Below are 18,094 nucleotides of genomic sequence, written 5' to 3'. Positions count from 1 at the left end.
TCGACACATCTGCCTCCAACTTTTCCCATTTCAAACAAACTGAGCCCAGTTTTAACCTTGATGTCTGGACGTCTTTTGATCTGAAAATCATAAAAGCGGCGTTAACTGGGCGGTGATGGGATTCAAAAACCCGCAACGTGGCGTCTTTATAAAGTTCTCTGTATCTGGCAGAGAAAAATACTCTGTGGTGCACTCTCTCTCGCCAGGACACCCAGAGGTGAAGCGACGTTGTCCCACAAAGGCTCCATTTCTGATGCGTTTCAGGCCGTAAATAAATAATCGGTTTAAATTTGGAGTCATCCTCCTCTAGTTGTCAGGTTAAATTCAATTTACTCCCTCCTTCAACTTTAACTACTTTGGTTAAATATTGACTGAAGCCTGGAGGATGCAGATTATTTCATTATTTCACTGGCGGACACTTTTCACTGATCTAACATTTATTACAGCCATTTATCGTTGATCAAAACCCTGTATAGCATTTTTTTACATCTCATTAAACATCACTAACCTGTAAGACATGATCCGCTGTAAACGTGAGTTAAAATGAGAGTGATATAATGAACTGCAGCAAAGATCTCTTTAAAGAGAAGTAACACTTTGTTGAAACAGCCTCGTTCTCACCTGAACACACAGAAACTCATCTAAACAGGTGTGAACCATCAATGTGAACGTAGCTTTAATCTTTCAAGACGTTCACTACACACAAGCGCACACCTGTAAATATGAGTACTCACACACTTTTACAAGCAAAGAGAAACAGAAACACCTCGCAACAAAAAGACGCACATTTATACGGCAATATAGCAAAAATAACAACAATAATATTTCACGCATTTAGATTTTACATTACAGTTAGTACACCTCATTGAAAACCATTATCATGTGTCAGATTGGGTTTTCAACTCGCTGTGACTAGGAGTCAGTATAAATCAGTGGTTTGTCAAAGCTTGCACAAACACATGCACACACACACAAAACCAAACACAGTTTTCAAAGAGGTATAAACCTTCAGTTCCACAAAGCACCACACTACAACTACAAAACCACACAAGCGTAACCTTTGAACCCGAGTGATTATTTTCATTTCTGCCTTTTCAAACTCAAATGTTCCATTAAAAATTCAAATAAGTCTGAAGGATGGAAATCATTTCATTATTTCCCAAAGGAGGAGATAGTTATCGCAGAACTTACAGCCGAGTGTTTGATGAATGTGGGTTTCTACATCCACAATTTCTGCACTAAAAACCTGACCGGGTCAAAGCCCAGTGTATGGCTGGAGTGTGTCGTAGGCAAGTTGCATTCAGCCTGGTGTTAGCCGGTTTCAGCTCTTTATCTGTTTCCTCTAAAGGTGAACCAAAAGAAAAGAGACTCAGTTCTTTAAGCGTGCGTCGTGAGGTTCTCAGTTCTATTTCTGGTCCTCTTCAGCCCTCAGTCCTCTCTCTCTGTTCACACTACAGTTCCTCTCCAGCTGTCGGACCTTCTAATTTGTTTGAATTAATACAAGATAGTATATCATAACGTCCACCAGTCTTGTTGTTGTTACCAGCGGCCATGGTTACATCCGTTTGTTTCCGTCTACCACATGTGCTACAATACAGAGGCCGAAGGTGAAGCGAAAACCTGGAGAGCTTTGTGTTCACAACGCACAGGTTAAACAAACTGCAATGCAGCCTTGAAACCAGCTCTCGAGGTGGTCATAGCACATTTGAAGCAAACGGTCTGGTCGGCTTCAAATGCACTATGTTGCCGACGCTTCAGGCTGCAAACACCCCCCTAATAGAAGCCGAAAGTTTCTATTAATTTCTAAGCATTCGGCTGAACAATGGTGGAATTATGATCAGTCACTCACTCACTCACTGACGGACATTTGCAATTATAGGGCTGGCCCTGCCGTAGTGGTCCGGCCAAAATGTTTGAAGCACAAGAACGGACAGTATCTCATCAACCCGTCGTCCACTGATGGTTTACTGGTCAAATCCGTCCGTGCGTGGTATATATCATCATAATCCAAACCAAAAAAATAGTCCAACGTAGACAGGGGGTGGGCAGCTGTGGCTCAGAGCGGGTCGTCAAGATACTTGCCTCTGATAGCTATTCCATCAGTGTGTGTGTGTGTGTGTGTGTGTGTGTGTGTGTGTGTGTGTGTGTGTGAATGGGTGAATATGGCTTGTAGGGTAAGTTATAAACATGCTCATATTTTAGACATAATTCCTAAACGTTCCTTCTTCAACATACTGAAGCGATGTCATTCCAACGTTCACTGGCTTACATGCATTCATCAGCTGAAATGCTGATGTAGTACTTGTGCCCATTCACACACACTCACTACTGTGTGTGTGTGTGTGTGTGTGTGTGTGTGAATGTGTGTACTGTATCAAGACTAAGGTTGTGTATTTGAGACCAGAAGCGTGGGGACATAATTCATTCTCTTTAATAAATCACAAATTGAGACGTCCCTGACACTTCCTGACGCCCTGAGGAGAAAAAAAACACACACACACATCTGAAGCCATGACGACGTAAACATGAATGAGTGTGTGTGCGTGGGCCTGTGTGTGTGTGTGTGTGTGTGTGTGTGTGTGTGTGTGTGTGTCTTAGAAGATTCAAACACACATTAGACAGAATGGGACACTCTTTGATCAAAGGAGGACTTGGCAGTGAGAAAGAGATGGAGGGAGCGGGTATGTGAGTGTATAGTGTAAACACAGCGGGAGGAAGCAAGAGCAGGACAGATGAGGTGATGCAAACTCTGACTGGAGGAGACGATGGAGAGGAAAGGAAAGGAGAGGAGAGGAGAGGAGAGGAGAGGACTCCTTTGACTCCTTTCATCTCAGTATGAAAACACAAACACACATACCTACACATGCACACGTCAAACTCTCCCTGTCATCACAAAAACTATTCTAATAGATTGTGCAGAGAAACACAAAATACTGTACAAAAGGTCACTTAAGTACAGATTTATGAGCTGTCATCAGCTGCCTACGACACACATAAAACTCACACACACACACACACACACACTTTTTATGAACATAGTAATACTCACCCACACAGGCTTTATAAACAGAGAGGATTTACACACAAACCTACACAATAACAGGTGCAAATACACACTTTTTAAACTCAAATGGACACACACACACACACACACACACAAATAGGTTGCCCACCTGGTGTTGTTTCCCAGCAGACAGACAGGGGTTGGACACACACTGAGGACAGCACTGGCCTGGCTGAATCACCAAGTTCTCATGCTGAGAGGAGGGAGGAAAAAAACTGTCAGACCAGGTGTGTGTGTGAGAGAGAGAGAGAGAGAGAGAGAGAGAGAGAGAGAGAGAGAGAGAGAGAGAGAGAGAGAGGAGACAGATGGCCTAGAATAACAAAAGAATAGAAATGTACTTGCTTCTTCTCTGGTATAATATCATTCTATTGAATACAACACTGTAAATATAAGCTGTTACAATACTGTTGGACAGTCTGACATTTTGGCAAAAACAACCTTAGTAAGACTTAGATAAGATCCATATCAGCTTCATCTCCGTGCCTCCAGCACAGAGAAAGGTGTTTGACCTAGCTTAGCACCTCATCTGGAATTGGGGAAATCGCTAGTGTACTGCTGCGAATCACACCTTCCAGCAACTCCAAACCTGTCCTACTCACACAGTATATCTTGTTTATTTAATCTGTGTGGAGGAAAAAAAAAAGCCAAAATACTAAAAAGAGATAAAAAGATGTGAGATATCCCAGACTTTATGGAAGTGCATTTCCAGCTTTGACTCCATCATCAGAAAAGTCAAGCTACATGTGGCTGGAATTAATGATTATCTTTATTTTTGATTACTTTATTACACAATTTGCGACAAAGTTAACTGATTAAAGGTCCCATACAGTTTAAAGGTCTCTGTCCATGTGTAGTGTGATTATAGATCAGGTCTAGGTTCTATATTAATACTGTGAAAGTATCAAAGCCTCAGTCCACAGAGAAATGCACACAGCCTGTATTCACTTTGTGATGTCACAACAAAGTAGTCACCAAGCCCCGCCCACCTGGACCCACCATCCAACACTTGCAGGATTAGGTTTCTCCGAGTTTTTTTTTTACCTGAAATATATATTTTTATTGGATCACTCAGAAAACAGTCAGCCAATCAGAGGAGAGGCTCAGAGCTTCTCTCTCTTCTGATTGGCCCAACGACCTGTTGTTACTAGAGCTCCAGAGAGAAGCCTGAGAGAGGAGATGTAAAACTACACTGAGATGATCTTCTTATGGATCAACACTTCAAAATAAAACACAGGAAAAATGTAAAATATGAGACGTTTAATCATTTATTATATTAAAACATCACAAATAGTGGAAAACAATGCCCCAGACTGAAAGTGATTGTTATATCCAAACAAATGCTCCAATGCCAAAAAAATATTTCATTTACTATTCAACCCCTTGTTGAATGTTGCATATAATCATGTTTGAGAAGCTGGAAAAACAGAAAATATTTGGCCTTTCTGACAATTAATCAATCACCAAAATATTTGCAACTCATCAACTGATCATTGCCATTCTAGTTGGTTAGTTACGGCGCTCCCAAGTGGGTCGTGACAAATAAGAGCTAATTTCTCTCCTGCATGTTGTCCTGTTGAGTGACCCTCCGTGGATTTATGATAATGTGCTTCATTAAAGTATAATATATAACGCTGGGTCAGTATTTATGAAACATTGCTCAGAGCAATCCAGCAGTAAAGCCAGCAATAATGGACGCGGCGGAACAGAAAATAAGGTCATCTTCTCTTCACAGTATTTCGATAATGACGGCCTCTATTCCCATCCTGAGAATGGGTGTTTGAGTGTGAGATAGATTATCAATTATGTATCGGATCAAAGTGATAGTCTCCATCTCTGACGGTGAATTTCAGGGCAAAAAGCAGATTTCACAAAATGTCAGACTGTTCCTTCTAAATTCATAATAAGTTTATTGAATTTGAACAAACTAAGCTGGGGGGGGGGCAGACACACAGTACCATTGTTCTGTAGCAGCCAGTGTGAATACAGAAGATGAAAACTCACCGGTTTGCAGGCCACTTGCTGACACTCTGCCACCGAGCACTGGACTTCCCCATTGCTGCAAACACATCTGGAACAGAGGCTGGGCTTCCACTCCTCACCATCCCTGTACACAACCCCCTGCCAGGAGCAAGACTCTGAGACACACACACACACACACACACACACACACACACACACACACACACACAGACAAACACAGAATGAGTAAAGTCAAAATTGGTGTCAGATAATGAGCTGACTGTTGGAGCATTGTTTGCCCTAACGCTCATTGATTTACAGTCAGGGGTAAAAAAAAAAAAAAGAAGCAGTCGCTAATTAGCTGCTAACCCCTAGGATGCATCATAGCAGGTCCCAGACATCATTAGAGTCTAAATTAACCTTTCAGCTCCGCTCCGGCTGCCCTGTGCACTCTCAAAAACTCAGGGTTTGTCACGACAACATCCTGTCTGATAGAAGACAAGATGCTACACAAAAAAGCGAGGTCTGAGTCCCAACTAGCTGTATTACCACGGTATCATTCATCCTGCATATGTATGAAAAACACACCTGACTAACAACTGCATAAGGAATCTTTGCATTTTTATTGCAGTTCTATGCGGATGGATGCATCTCTGGGCATTAGAATTAGACCTTTGGACTCAATTAAATAAACATGGTTTCATGAAAATGATAAATTACATGTCTTCTTTTGGAAAATAACACATCCAAAACACATAGAAGGAAGCCATTCAGATCTATGATTCACCAGTGCTCCGGTTCACAACCTTGGACCTTCTGTGTCATGACGTGATCACTGCAAAACTGAGTTTGGTGAAAGGGGAATTTCACTAGAAAATCTTTATCAAAAGAAGAAAGACAGAAAAAACAAACTTGTTCTCAAACATAGACGGGAGTGTTTTGACAAAAATGATCGAGGCCAAAGGAAAGATTTTCAGAAAAAAACAAACCCATTTGAGGTTTGAACTACCTGAACTGAGAGCAGGAGCAGAGATGACGGGGAGGAAGAGAGCTAACCTGAGGCAGTGGACTACGGGAGTTTTAAAATCGGGTTGCATCACACACATAAAGAGAAACTTCACACATGCTCTTCTCTCAGATCTCAAACACGCACAAACTACAAGATTTGAAAATAATGGTGCATCACACACACACACACACACACACACACACACACACACACTACAGGATATGATTAAGATTATCATGGCAGGACGAGCAATCAGAGAGTAACGCCCCACCTCACCTGATCTCGTGAGGAAGCAGATCAAAACAAAATGGAGACCGTGGCGCAAGAACTTGTAATGTTAGTAAAACTTTGCCGTAAGAAAGTGAAACAAGTCTGGATGAGAAAATGTTTGGTGAGACGTGGCGAGAACTGGAGGTTAGATCTCAACAGTCAGTTTTAATATCTGTCAATAGCAGCATGCTAGCTAACGTTAGCCTCAAGGGCTAGAGAGTTTACCGTTGCTTGGCAACACCGTCAGCCGTGACAGTACTGATGTATCATCCAGATTTTAACTCACCAACTATCGAGCATGTTTGATATTACCGGGGCAGCCGTGGTGAGCCTGTGAGCAGGCTGGGAGGTTTAACACTGGATCTGTGAACCGCTCACATTAACAGAACTTCGGTACCGATCGAGATTCAGATTTCTCCTGCCCAAAACCCCTGTCGTCTGAGGCCGGCTTTATGCTGTTCGAGGCTTAGTGCGTGTCTATGTGTGCGTCACTGTTTCATATTCATTCTGCACAATATTGTGTATTTGTGAGATTTTTTTTATTTTTTTTTATTTATTTGCACGCCTTTCTTCAAACACCAGCAACCAAGTAACAAGGGAGAACTCCAGCTACAGTAAAACTGCCCGTGTCAAAGACACTGGAATATAACTGACATGAAGCAGCCTGAGGTCTCTCCCACTCTAAATGTGTTGTGCTGTTCATATGATGATGAAGCAGGGCAACACTGACAACTAGTATAGGTTTTTTTATATGCCACTTCCTACGAGTGAAGAAAATATCACAGCAATGACCGTTCTCACTAAAATGCATTTGGACAAACATCTGGTTTCACATCTTCTAGGCAGAGAATTGAAACTTAACTCATCCATGAAAGTGAACGTTCAGACTTAAATAATTGATATTAAAATTTCAAAAATAAAACACCGGCTCATTTGGTTCAATGAAATAAACAGATGTGTATAGTGTATAGTATAGCCCTTTTAAAAGTCCTCACCTCCACTGCGGCCACACTTGGGACAGCATTCCCCGGCTGGGGTGAACGGGCTCTGATCCCCAGGACAGCTGAGAGCGGGGCATGGGCGGGTGCTGCAGGATACACTCCCTCTGGAGCAAATACACACCGAACAGGGCGAGGGACTCCACTCGCCGTCATGCTGTGGGAACCGGAGGAGACAGAGAGACAGGCATTTACACACTATATACACAACTAGAAAAGGGAATAAAAAGAGAGAGAAACAAAGAAGCAGGGAGACATGTGGGATGAGGAAAGCTGTTTTTTTTTTTTTGCTCTCTGTGGACAAGACAATTTTGTAAGCCTAAGCCTGAGTGACAGAGGAGAGAGGAGAGTCACACAGAGAGAGAGGGGGAGAAGGTGGAGGAGAAGGAGAAGAAAACAGATTAAAAATAAGAGGGTGTGTGTGAATGTGAATGAGGAGGCACAGCGTGAGAGGACATTTGAAAGCTGAAGTGCAGATGTCTAATTTCAGTTTGTACTGTAAGTCGTTCCAGCAGAGAAGTTTGCCCCGGTTCAAGCAGGGTTTCCACTGCTGGCTTAGCTGCAATGCCAGCTTGAAGCAAACAGTAAGCTCGTTGGCGATCTTCCTGCATTCCTCTTCCTCGTTTTATTCATATGTGTATAAACTCCTGCCACAGGGTAACAGGTATTATTATAAAACCATGAGGAGGCTTCTACGCGGTGATTGACAGAACTGGATTGATAGAACCCATTCTTGCACAACCCATCTCTGGGGTGTTAATTAGAGTTAGCCATGTCTCTTATACATCCATTTGTGGATGCACTGTGTAGGTTCAGTGTTGTTCTTCCAGTCTAAATGAGATACCAGCATGCAGACGTTGCCTGCAGTCAAACTGATAGAGGTGAGGATCTGACTTCAATCATTCTCTGAGGTGTCAGGCTGTGAAACCTGCATTAAAAAAACCTTTACTGCCCTGCATGAAATATATCATCAGTCTGGGTTTTAATGAAGCATTCATGTAAATGCTTTTTCACCCTGGAAAGATTCTTGTGACATTTAACATTCATGCCGTTTATGATGGAGATTGTGGAGCTGTCTCAGATAACAATTTGATAAACAAAACAAAAAACCTAAAATCACTGGTTAAATCTCTGGTCACATTACTAAAATTCCCTTTGTGACTTGGGACATCTGCAAAAAGAATAAAGCTTCGTTTTTCCAAACAGTTTGTCCTGGGAAAGGAGCAGCAGCGGTGTGATACCAGCCCCGGTCCTTCAGTGAAGATGAAGTAAAACCCTCAAAAAGCCACGACTCCTCTCCAAACTCCTGGTCGCTCAGATCTGTTAAAGTGCCACTTCAGCACAGAAGCAAAGCCCCGGTGGAATCTCCAAACCCAGCCAAGAAAAAGGACTTGTTTCTCTTTAGGACACCCGTATTGTCCAAAATGGCTGCCAAAATGTCCAGCTCATTAAGCGCGAGGACCCTCGATGGAAGATGAACAAGACAGTGATTGTTGTCTTTGTTCGAGGAGAGGCGGGAAGGGGGGCGGGGGGCGCAGGTCTCTGGAACCAATTTTAATTCATGAATGCGTTTTAAACGGTGAATTATCAAATCAAATCAAATGTATTTATAGAGCACATTTAAAAACAGCTTACAGCTGTAGAACATGAAGAAAAATACAATCATCAGAGAGGATCAAAACACCAACAGACAACGAAACAAGCTAGCAGACCAAATGAGGGAGTCAGCTGATTTTGGCTCGAACGCTAATGAGAATAAATCTGTTTTGAGCCGAGATTTGAAAGACTGGATGGACGGGCAGATCTGACGTTGGGCAGGCTGTTAACAGCCCGGGGGCCAAGACTGAGAAAGCGCAGTCACCTGTGCGTTTGAGGTTAGAGCTCGGGACAGTGAGGAGGAAGTATTATGGGTTACATCACCTTGGATTTAATGTTAACGATTAAAGATTTCCCACCAAATGTCATCCAAAGACTTTTTTAAGTAACTATTTGGTATTTAGTTTTCGGTTTCAGGATTTCGTCCCAGTTTTGGAACGATTCAAGAGCAGAAGAGCATTTTGACATTTCAAACATTGATGTTCAGTGATTAGACCTGGCTCAAAGTCGGAAATTTTCAGTTCATCCTAAAGGGCTTAAGGTGTTGAATGGGGCTCAGGTTGGAGCTTTGTCAAGTACTTCCACACCAAACTAGGAAAAACCATTTCTTTCTGAAGCTGGTTCTGTGCAACAGGCTTAAACTGTTGCCACAAACTCAAAAGCACACTATTGTACCACAGATGCTTTTTTAAATAGATCCATATATGCAGCATCTTTGTGTGCGCATAATAACATTTAATATGATGTTTTCACTTACTCCATAGACGACTCCTTCGTGCTGGCAGGAACCCTGGGACGAGGAGACGCACTCCGGGCAGCACTTGTTGGCAGGGATCCTCAAAAGCTCGCCCTATAGAAAAAGATAAAACACACATGAATACACACATACACGCCCCAGCATGAACAAAATACAAACACATATGTAAAAAAAAAAAAGAAAATGGATGTGATTCCCTTTAAGCAGCATGAATACAAACACTTGCCGATTACGGTGTTATTTCCAAGGAAATTAGCCAACATGTGACACAAATAACACGATGGAACTGACAGGGCTGAATATATGAAGACTCTATCAGGCGTGCACAGCGTGTAGAATACAGAGAGAGTCAGCAGAGGTATTACAATACTAAATATTACAACTGATTCACCACGCAGCCATGCTACCTACACGCCCTAATTGAGGCCGAGTGTGCGGCAGGAGAAGTAAATGGGAAAGCAGAGAGGACCGGGCGCCGGGCCGGTGGATAGTTGAGATGTGTAGTTTATTGGAGAATACAAATAGATGTATGGAATAGAAGAAATAAAACAGGAGGGGAGGAATACATTTTGTGAAAGCAGTTTCAGAGAATATCCTGTGTCAATGAATAAAGGTATAAAAATGAGCAGAAATACAATGGATCGGCAGCATGAGACAAACAGGCAGAAGAAAGGCAATTAAATGTACAAGGTGAATAACAAGAGTGGGCAATAAAACAGAGTGAGCTGCACAGCAGGTGGTGGTTGGCCGTGAATAAACAGATAGAGTTTATATTGTTCTTTCAGCTCGTCATTAAGTTTTTGACAGCATGTGGGAAATGTATCTATCACAACAGCCATTCTGTGCTAATAAACGAAGCTCCAATAACACAAACTTTTGAATGTTTTCATATATTTAGGCTCATGTTCTCATGTCTGTTGTCCTGAAAAGTTCATCTTTTCGCTTGCTTCAGTCCCTCTGCTCCTCGCCTCAAATTTAATCACAGAAATATGCCCATAAAAAAACATTTTCAGTCAATTTGAGATTTTATTGCTGCGAATAAAGAGGGATGACAAGGCTCAGAAAGAAAAGAGTTCATTTATCACTGTGAAGTGAAGCTTTCTTTTTTTCTTTCTCTCAACTAGTACGATGCAAGGTTTTCGAATATTGCAGTTGCTTTTGCAGGAAAATAAAAATCATGCAAGTGTGTGGTGCTTCTCTGGAAGACAATCTGAGATCCACTTGCCACTTTCCTGCAAAAATATATGTGAACTAACAGTGAACTCACCTAAAGTCTGACCTTTATATCAAACTGATGAAAGATAAGATAGAGTTTGACATTATTTTATCATTACCTGTAGTTTTTAAGGCTACTGATTGAATCAGTGAGGCTCCTGAATTAGAGCTGCAACAATTAGTCAATGGCCGCCCAATGTCGTTAGATGTTGATATTTGGTTGAATATAGGTTGTGGATGTCAGGTGACCAAAATTCAGCGTTAGGATGATGTCTAATACCGACATTTATTTGACGTAGAAGACTGACGACAACTGATGTTAATATTCTGTTGGTTTTAAATTGCGTTGTTAAGTAACTAAAATCCAAACGTCTTCCAAACGTCTCATTTCGCCGCCAACTTGTCATATAAAATACCCAGGATCTTATCCTTTATCAGTATTCATCAGTATGTGTTACTTAGAATTTGCTGCTTTAAGCGACAGAGATATGAGCCACACTATCCAGACACACAGGTCTGTTGAAAAACGATTAACCCAGAACGTTACAGAAATATTAAGATACTCATGTGAAATTTAGAAATGGATTTGAGAAATGGAGGGAAAAATTTGAGCTTGTAGATAAGGGCAGTGAATTTCAAAAGAAAGCCCTTGACTCAGAGACACGCGGATAATAAAATCCCTGGTAGTTTTTTATCACAGCATAGGTGAGGGGGAGTCACATTTTAAGAGCTTTTTAAATGGAGGGAGCACACGGCTTGGTGAGCATGATGACTAATTTTTAATTAACATTGGATTGCTAGCCAGCAGAGTGGAATTCATTAGACATTGATTGTTGGCTTAGCTCAGGGTTGGGATTGGATTTGATGCCGTGACCACAGGCTTCACGTTTAAATCACATTTAGGAAGAAGCACGGGGAAGAACAGGCGGATAGATGGAGTGAAAAAGAGCTTTGAAAATGTGTCCCTGTGAATTCAAATGAGCCAAAAAAGGTAGGCTGGAACTAACAGCCTCCGAACAGTTGCCATTGTGGCAAATGAAATGGTGCAATCGGTAGACTTGACTGCACAATAGCCTGTCAACTCATTGATTCTTTTTGTAAGGCCAACTCACAAAGACTAGTGATTAAATGGGCCCTTGAAAGGGGATCTGTACTTCAAGGTGAAATAAGGAGAGGGAGATTAAAATATCACAAAAACAAGGTTCCTGAACATTCAAAGCCTTACATTTTAAAGGTCTGCATTCTTAAACAGATAACACACATGCACAATGCAAACTTAAAAAACTTTTTTTTACATTCATCCCATTGAAATTTCAGTCAGTTGAAGGTTTAGTTGTGAAAGTATTTCTTAAAAGCATGAGATGCTTTGGAAGAAAAAATATTCTGTCTTAGTCAACCAAGTTTTGATTCCACAGGAACTGACAGTCAGTCAATCAAATTCATAATTGATCACAAAAAAAAGATCAATTAAAATAAACACTGTGAAAAATCAATAATTTTTTGGCAGGCTTCATAATAAGAGAGCTGTTGGTTCAAATTTATGATAATTTCAGAGGCTGTATTTTGTGGTGCTGGTGAACTATGTTGCCGTTATTTAGCCAAGACTTTAACAATGGTTTCTTTTCCACATCATAAACACTGCAGCCTGGCTGTAGCATTAGCACTGCAGTGTACTGTTAGCCTAGCTTACAGTAAACGCTAACATGACAGTGACGTTTAAATTAGCTAGCTAACAGATAGCAGCTACTAATGTTGAACTAACATTTTTAACTATTTAACATCATAAGGGCCAAGGTTACAAAAAACAGAGAAACTCAATTTTCATTTGTAATTTAAAAAGGCCTCTTTTTTTGTTTAGCTTCTCAGAAACCTTGGCTAGCTGGTTCCTTGTTTAGAATAACAATAGCTTTATCCTTTTTTTTTTATAATTGCTCTGGATATGAATCATCTGCTGTGGTTTCCTATTTTTAAGTCAAAATACATCCAAACCCCTCCTGTAAAGCGTCTTACCCTCTGGAAGTCACACTGTGGGTTGGGGCAGTGGATGGGCTTGCAGATGGCCACGTCGCTGTAGCAGGTACACTCCCGACACAACTGCGGTCTCCATGATGTGTTGTTCTGTCATAACAATAAAAGACATAAAGCATTAGAGAGGGCAACACAAAATCACTCTCTCACGCTCCATTATCATCCTAACTCGCCCACATGTCATCTTTATGTTGACAGCTGGGGCGAATGACAGTAATCATATAACACTGGGCCCCTCTGTGCATGTTAATGTGACTGATTCAAAAGGTCTGTATTTTACTCTCTCCTTCTCTGAAAGTACGTGATAACAACATATAGACATAGAGCAGATATTCAGGGGAACCGTTTCCATTGCAGCAGTCTGTATTACACGCTCTATGAGGTCCGAGATAGCTGGGTAAGGTTTTACTGCTCCATTCTACAAAATGTGAGAACCGCCATAAGAGAACCATTTCATACTTTGAACTCTTATCATCCTCTGTACTTAAAGCTGTAAAACACTGACAGATTTCTGCTGCAGGTGGAGTGAAACTGCTTCACTGTTGATTAAAACCCTAGCACACCATGGCCAACTAGACAATGAGATAGGGCAAAGACAGAAGAAAGGCTCGAGATCACTCGTGCCATTTGGCTGCACCCTTTAGCATTCCTGCTATTTGTCAATAGTTCATAACAGTTAGCTGACAATGTCTTATGGCTAGCTTAAAGCCAAAGTTAAATCAATATTCCAAGGCCTGCATATGCTCAGATATATCACCTTACAGTCCATAAATCTGATTTAGCTGGATGATTAATAACCCGCTCATGACAGGAATATACATGGGGCAGCTGTGCTGAATGGAGTGGACACTTCATGGAGGGTGGTGACTGTCACATGTGGAGGCTTTGGTCCATTTGAGAAGGTAACTGAGGTAGACATCGCTTAATGGATAGGAAACGTCAACCTCAGGTTAACAACCAGACTCCTAATTGTCCCATGTACACTGACACAAGAAGCTATACAGTGGTAGGAGTTACAGAAACCCTAAATTTGCATTTATCTCTTGGGAGCTCAACTAACTATTCTTGCATGTGCAAAGGATAAAGAGAATATATTGTAATTAAATCAGGAAAGCCACAAAAGTAATGGGTACAAACAACATCTCATGTTCATTTTCTATAATGGGTAATGGGTAATAGGTACAAACAACATCTCATGTTCATTTTCTCTTTGTATGTGTAGAACTAGAACTAGGCAACTATTAGTGTTAGTATTAAAAAATTCAAGTAGTATCAGACGTCTAGTAGGGGGGTTTTATGCACATCCAAGGTCAGTGTTAGGCACATGGGGACAATAACATGTTAAACACAGCATTAGATCATGATAGGAATTTTTTCTGGCAGCCCGTTATAATAATGAACAGTGAGAAAATCCACCATAACACATTACAACCTGTTATACATATAACAGGTTGGCATCCTTTGAGACTACAGGGCCTAAAAACAAGCTGTGTATCAGAACTGACTCAATTAGTAGCCACTGTAAAGGTCTGCAAACGCTCACAATACTCCAGATTTATTAAAATGTTGGTCTTATTTTTGTAGTTCTGGTATATCTATCATCAATGGTAACATTTTTTCTCACCACAGTAATTGATCAAATGTGGGAACATGATGACAGGACTACAACAGAAACAAGCGCACGCCTGTAGGAAGCACGGCAGGTCAAAGCTGATGCAAGAAATACATCTGTAAAATGAATGATCAGACTCAGGGTAATAACTTTACTGTTCCTTATGTTTCTCTTCAAATTAATTTGGCTAACCTGATGGATTGTTTGCAACTGTTGGCAAAATTATGAAAATAACACCCAAGTCATCATAAACTCCAATTATCCTTTAATGCTGCTAAAATCCCTGAACAAGCACTTTGAATTTTAGAGAAAAATGAGAGCCAAGCTTAATCTGTGCAACGACTCCTCTTCTTAATTGAATTAAAGTACATAAGAATGTCATGCAGTAAGCATGCAGTGAAATGTAGGAATAGCTATAGGTCATGTTGAAAGACACAGTCAGAAAGGAGAACACCACAGAATGAAAATTTAATTAGCGAAAGCAGCCAGCTGAGGGGAATGGCACTCCTGGAGAGAGAATGTGAGTTGATATGTTCCCTATAGTGTGTGAGCTATTTATGTCTCTGTGAAAGTGTGTTTAATTGCGAGTTTGTGGGTGTGCATCTCTGCACAGCTGTGGCCAGATGTGTAATGAGTTTTATGTAAGGGCGAACGTGTCATAGGCAATCTCTGCACACAACAATAATGCTCTGGCTCAGGGAGGAGAGGGAGGAGCGACGGTCTTTAGTAATAGGATTGTGGGTGTCAGCTGAATGATGAAGTTTTTCCCATAAGGCTTTCGTTCTATGTGACAGAAACTATTTAACAAAGGTTCACACACACAATCTGAGGAACGAAACAAAACTAGATCAGGCACAAACAGATGATACAGGAGATGCAAATTAACCTCTAACTTCTGGTTTTCCCCTTCCAATATACTTATAAATGAATAGTCTGGCATTTTGAGAAATATACTTCTTTATTTTCAAGATTTAGATAAGATTTAGATACCAACTCATGTGTCTGTATGCTACAAAGCCAAAGCCAGCAGCTGCTTAGCTTAGCTGCTAACACAAGTTTCCAGGAAGTCAGCAGCCGAGCCAAAAAAAAGTTCAATTTCCAAAGTTTTGTTGTTTTTGAGCCTGATAGATGCTGATAGGCAGATGTTTGTACATTTGGACAGAACCAGGCTAAGTGTTTCCCCCAACTTCCAGTTTTGTTCTAAGCTAAGCTAGTTGACTGCTGGTTGTTGACTCATATTTCAGCAAGAAAGCGAATATATTTTTCCCAAAATAATGTTAAATGCTTTCTTTCAGTTACCAGAAAAAGTTGCACACGTTATTTTATCCTAATTAAATAAAGTCACTTTAACTGAAATAATCCTTACTCCATAATTTTCAATATTTCAATATGGGTTTATAGCCATCAGAGCATGTAAGAGATTTAGGTTTCCAGGAGCCTTTAAAGTGACTGCAATCCCAAAAGGATCCAGGAGAGTTCCTTGAGGAACTCCTAAAACACGTGGTAATAAGGAAAACAAAAATTGTGCATCTAGCCTTGAGCTTGAGGATTGCCCCTTAAAGTAATGTCACAACAAGAAAAAAATAATGATAAGTAAGTAACCTAGGTTTGAATCAGGTTTATGGACTGCTAGACACAGTGGCACAATTGCTGGCCCACCCCATTTGTTTACATAGACACTAAACCAACCAATCAGTAGCCTGTAGACGTTCATAAATACTGCTTATGGTACATTATGTATAGGGTAGTTACAACCCGTATAACATACATTTAGGTGCAACATCGGACAAAATTCAAAAGGTGAATGCACACAAAGTCAAAGCGGGTGAAAGATGCAAATTCATTCCAGGTAGGCGCAACGATGATGCTTCAGCTTGAGTTGAAAATGTTTCATCTTGAGTAAAGCGAAAGCCCAGAGGCACTTCCAGCACAGGTGCAGGACACAATGGTGATTGCTGTCTCGCTCACAGTAATGGAGACAAATGTGCTGTATTTAAACACGGACACACAACACATCCATCCATTGGCTGAGCATTACCAGTGAGGATGGATTATAGACAAAGCTCCAGATTTGTCGAATTTGAGAGTACAGTGCAGCAAACATTCCTGTTGCATTGCATTAACACACAAGAGCTCCCCACTCGGCTTCTCTGTCTTTGCAGCTGTTGAAAGGTACAAACAGGAGGTTCTAATAAAAGATAAAAACAAACCAGATTCACTGTAACAACAACAGAGTTGCACCCCTCTGTGTATTTACACTATTACAGGAGGGAGAACTATCTCTCAGGTAATGACGTCTGTCTGAAAAAAGCAATTCACAGGGTGGAACGAGATCAGGTGGTCCCATGGAGTATACCAGTCCATGATTGCAGATACCTGCCCATAACCTTTTCTGAACCCCCAGTGACTCCCTACATTCACTTTCAAAGGACCAGAGTGACATCCTCTACAGAAAAACTTCAGCAGGGATCCACCGTACTGACTACAGGTCAGTGATGTTCTCCAAAGTGGTGACAATCTTTCCTTTATCTGAAAGCTTTGCAACAGATTTCACTATGAGAGAAAAGAGGTTCAAAGCAAATCTTATGGATGGAAAATCTTCTGATTGGGCCAGAAAAGCAGAACTCTAGGTTACTCAGTAATTCTCTCCTTTTATGAAATTTAAATTTATGAAAATTTAGAAAGCTTTAAAAAGAAATACAAAAAGCTATCAAATTACAGGGGAAAGTGCAACAACTGTAAAACTAGAATGGTTAGGTGTTAAATTGGTGATATATTGGAAGCAGGTGGTGGTGATTGTCACTTTACAAGAGCTTCGGCAATCGTTGCCTTTGTCATTGTTTGGTGCTGAACTCACAATGTTTCTTCTAGACTGGTAAGTAAACAGCTTGTTAATGCTAACGTTAGCTATGCAGCATTAGAAAAACTTACAATTACCTCCTTTAAATCTGTTTTTACTTCATTTTTAAATTGTCATACTAGCTAAAATATATTTCTCTAGCGATCATAAAGGCCTTCTAATATGTGCATGAGTGTGTGTTGCACTGACTACAGTATGTGTGTTTGGTTGTGTTGAGGTGATGGGAGTGTCAGATCATATTAATAACTCGTATGTGTATATTTGATGTTTGTAAAACAAGAACATCATGTGAAAGATTCGGATTCCTTTGACTTAAAATAGGCAAAGAGAGTCACAGGTTAATAATAAGTGAGTGTGTGTATTTGGGTATGCCAGGAAATAAGTTTCCTGTTATGGGTCTGTGGCTGCCATTCATGCCATTTAGTCTTTCTTAATAGAGCTGGGTAAAATTAGCACAGCAGCCAACTCTATAAGTGGATTCAGGTTTGACCGGACTGTGTGTGTGCTGTGGCTTAAGCGGCAACTCCATTTCAGCCCAGGTCTCGGGGGGGGGGGGGGTCAAGGAGGTTGCAGTCAATTCCAAACTCTCGGCCTGTTTACCTCCTGAAAGGACAACGAGCAGAATGGGATTGACCCCAGGTTCGCTGTGAAAATGGACCTCTTAAAGTGGCGGGGCAAGGGAGCAGAGTTATCCCTCGAAACCTGGACCAGCTATTACCTGACCTC

At 41.0% G+C, this 18,094-nt stretch overlaps 1 protein-coding gene across 1 annotated transcript in view; it reads right to left on the bottom strand.

The window, feature by feature from the left end:
* fras1 (Fraser extracellular matrix complex subunit 1) overlaps positions 1-18,094 on the bottom strand; it is a 228,899-nt gene that overhangs the window by 142,199 nt on the left and 68,606 nt on the right. Inside the window, exons 3-7 of the mRNA XM_022753768.1 lie at positions 12,879-12,986; positions 9,654-9,746; positions 7,298-7,457; positions 5,066-5,199; positions 3,174-3,257 (exon numbers count right to left, since the gene is read on the bottom strand). Of these exons, the coding sequence (XP_022609489.1) occupies positions 3,174-3,257; positions 5,066-5,199; positions 7,298-7,457; positions 9,654-9,746; positions 12,879-12,986 (579 nt within the window). The remainder of the gene's footprint in view (positions 1-3,173; positions 3,258-5,065; positions 5,200-7,297; positions 7,458-9,653; positions 9,747-12,878; positions 12,987-18,094) is intronic.

The sequence above is a fragment of the Seriola dumerili genome, unplaced genomic scaffold (assembly GCF_002260705.1).
Source record: "Seriola dumerili isolate Sdu_G_001 unplaced genomic scaffold, Sdu_1.0 BDQW01000193.1, whole genome shotgun sequence".
Classification (NCBI taxonomy): domain Eukaryota; kingdom Metazoa; phylum Chordata; class Actinopteri; order Carangiformes; family Carangidae; genus Seriola; species Seriola dumerili.
Note: the sequence above shows the minus strand (reverse complement) of the source record. Positions and strands in the feature narration are given on the sequence as shown.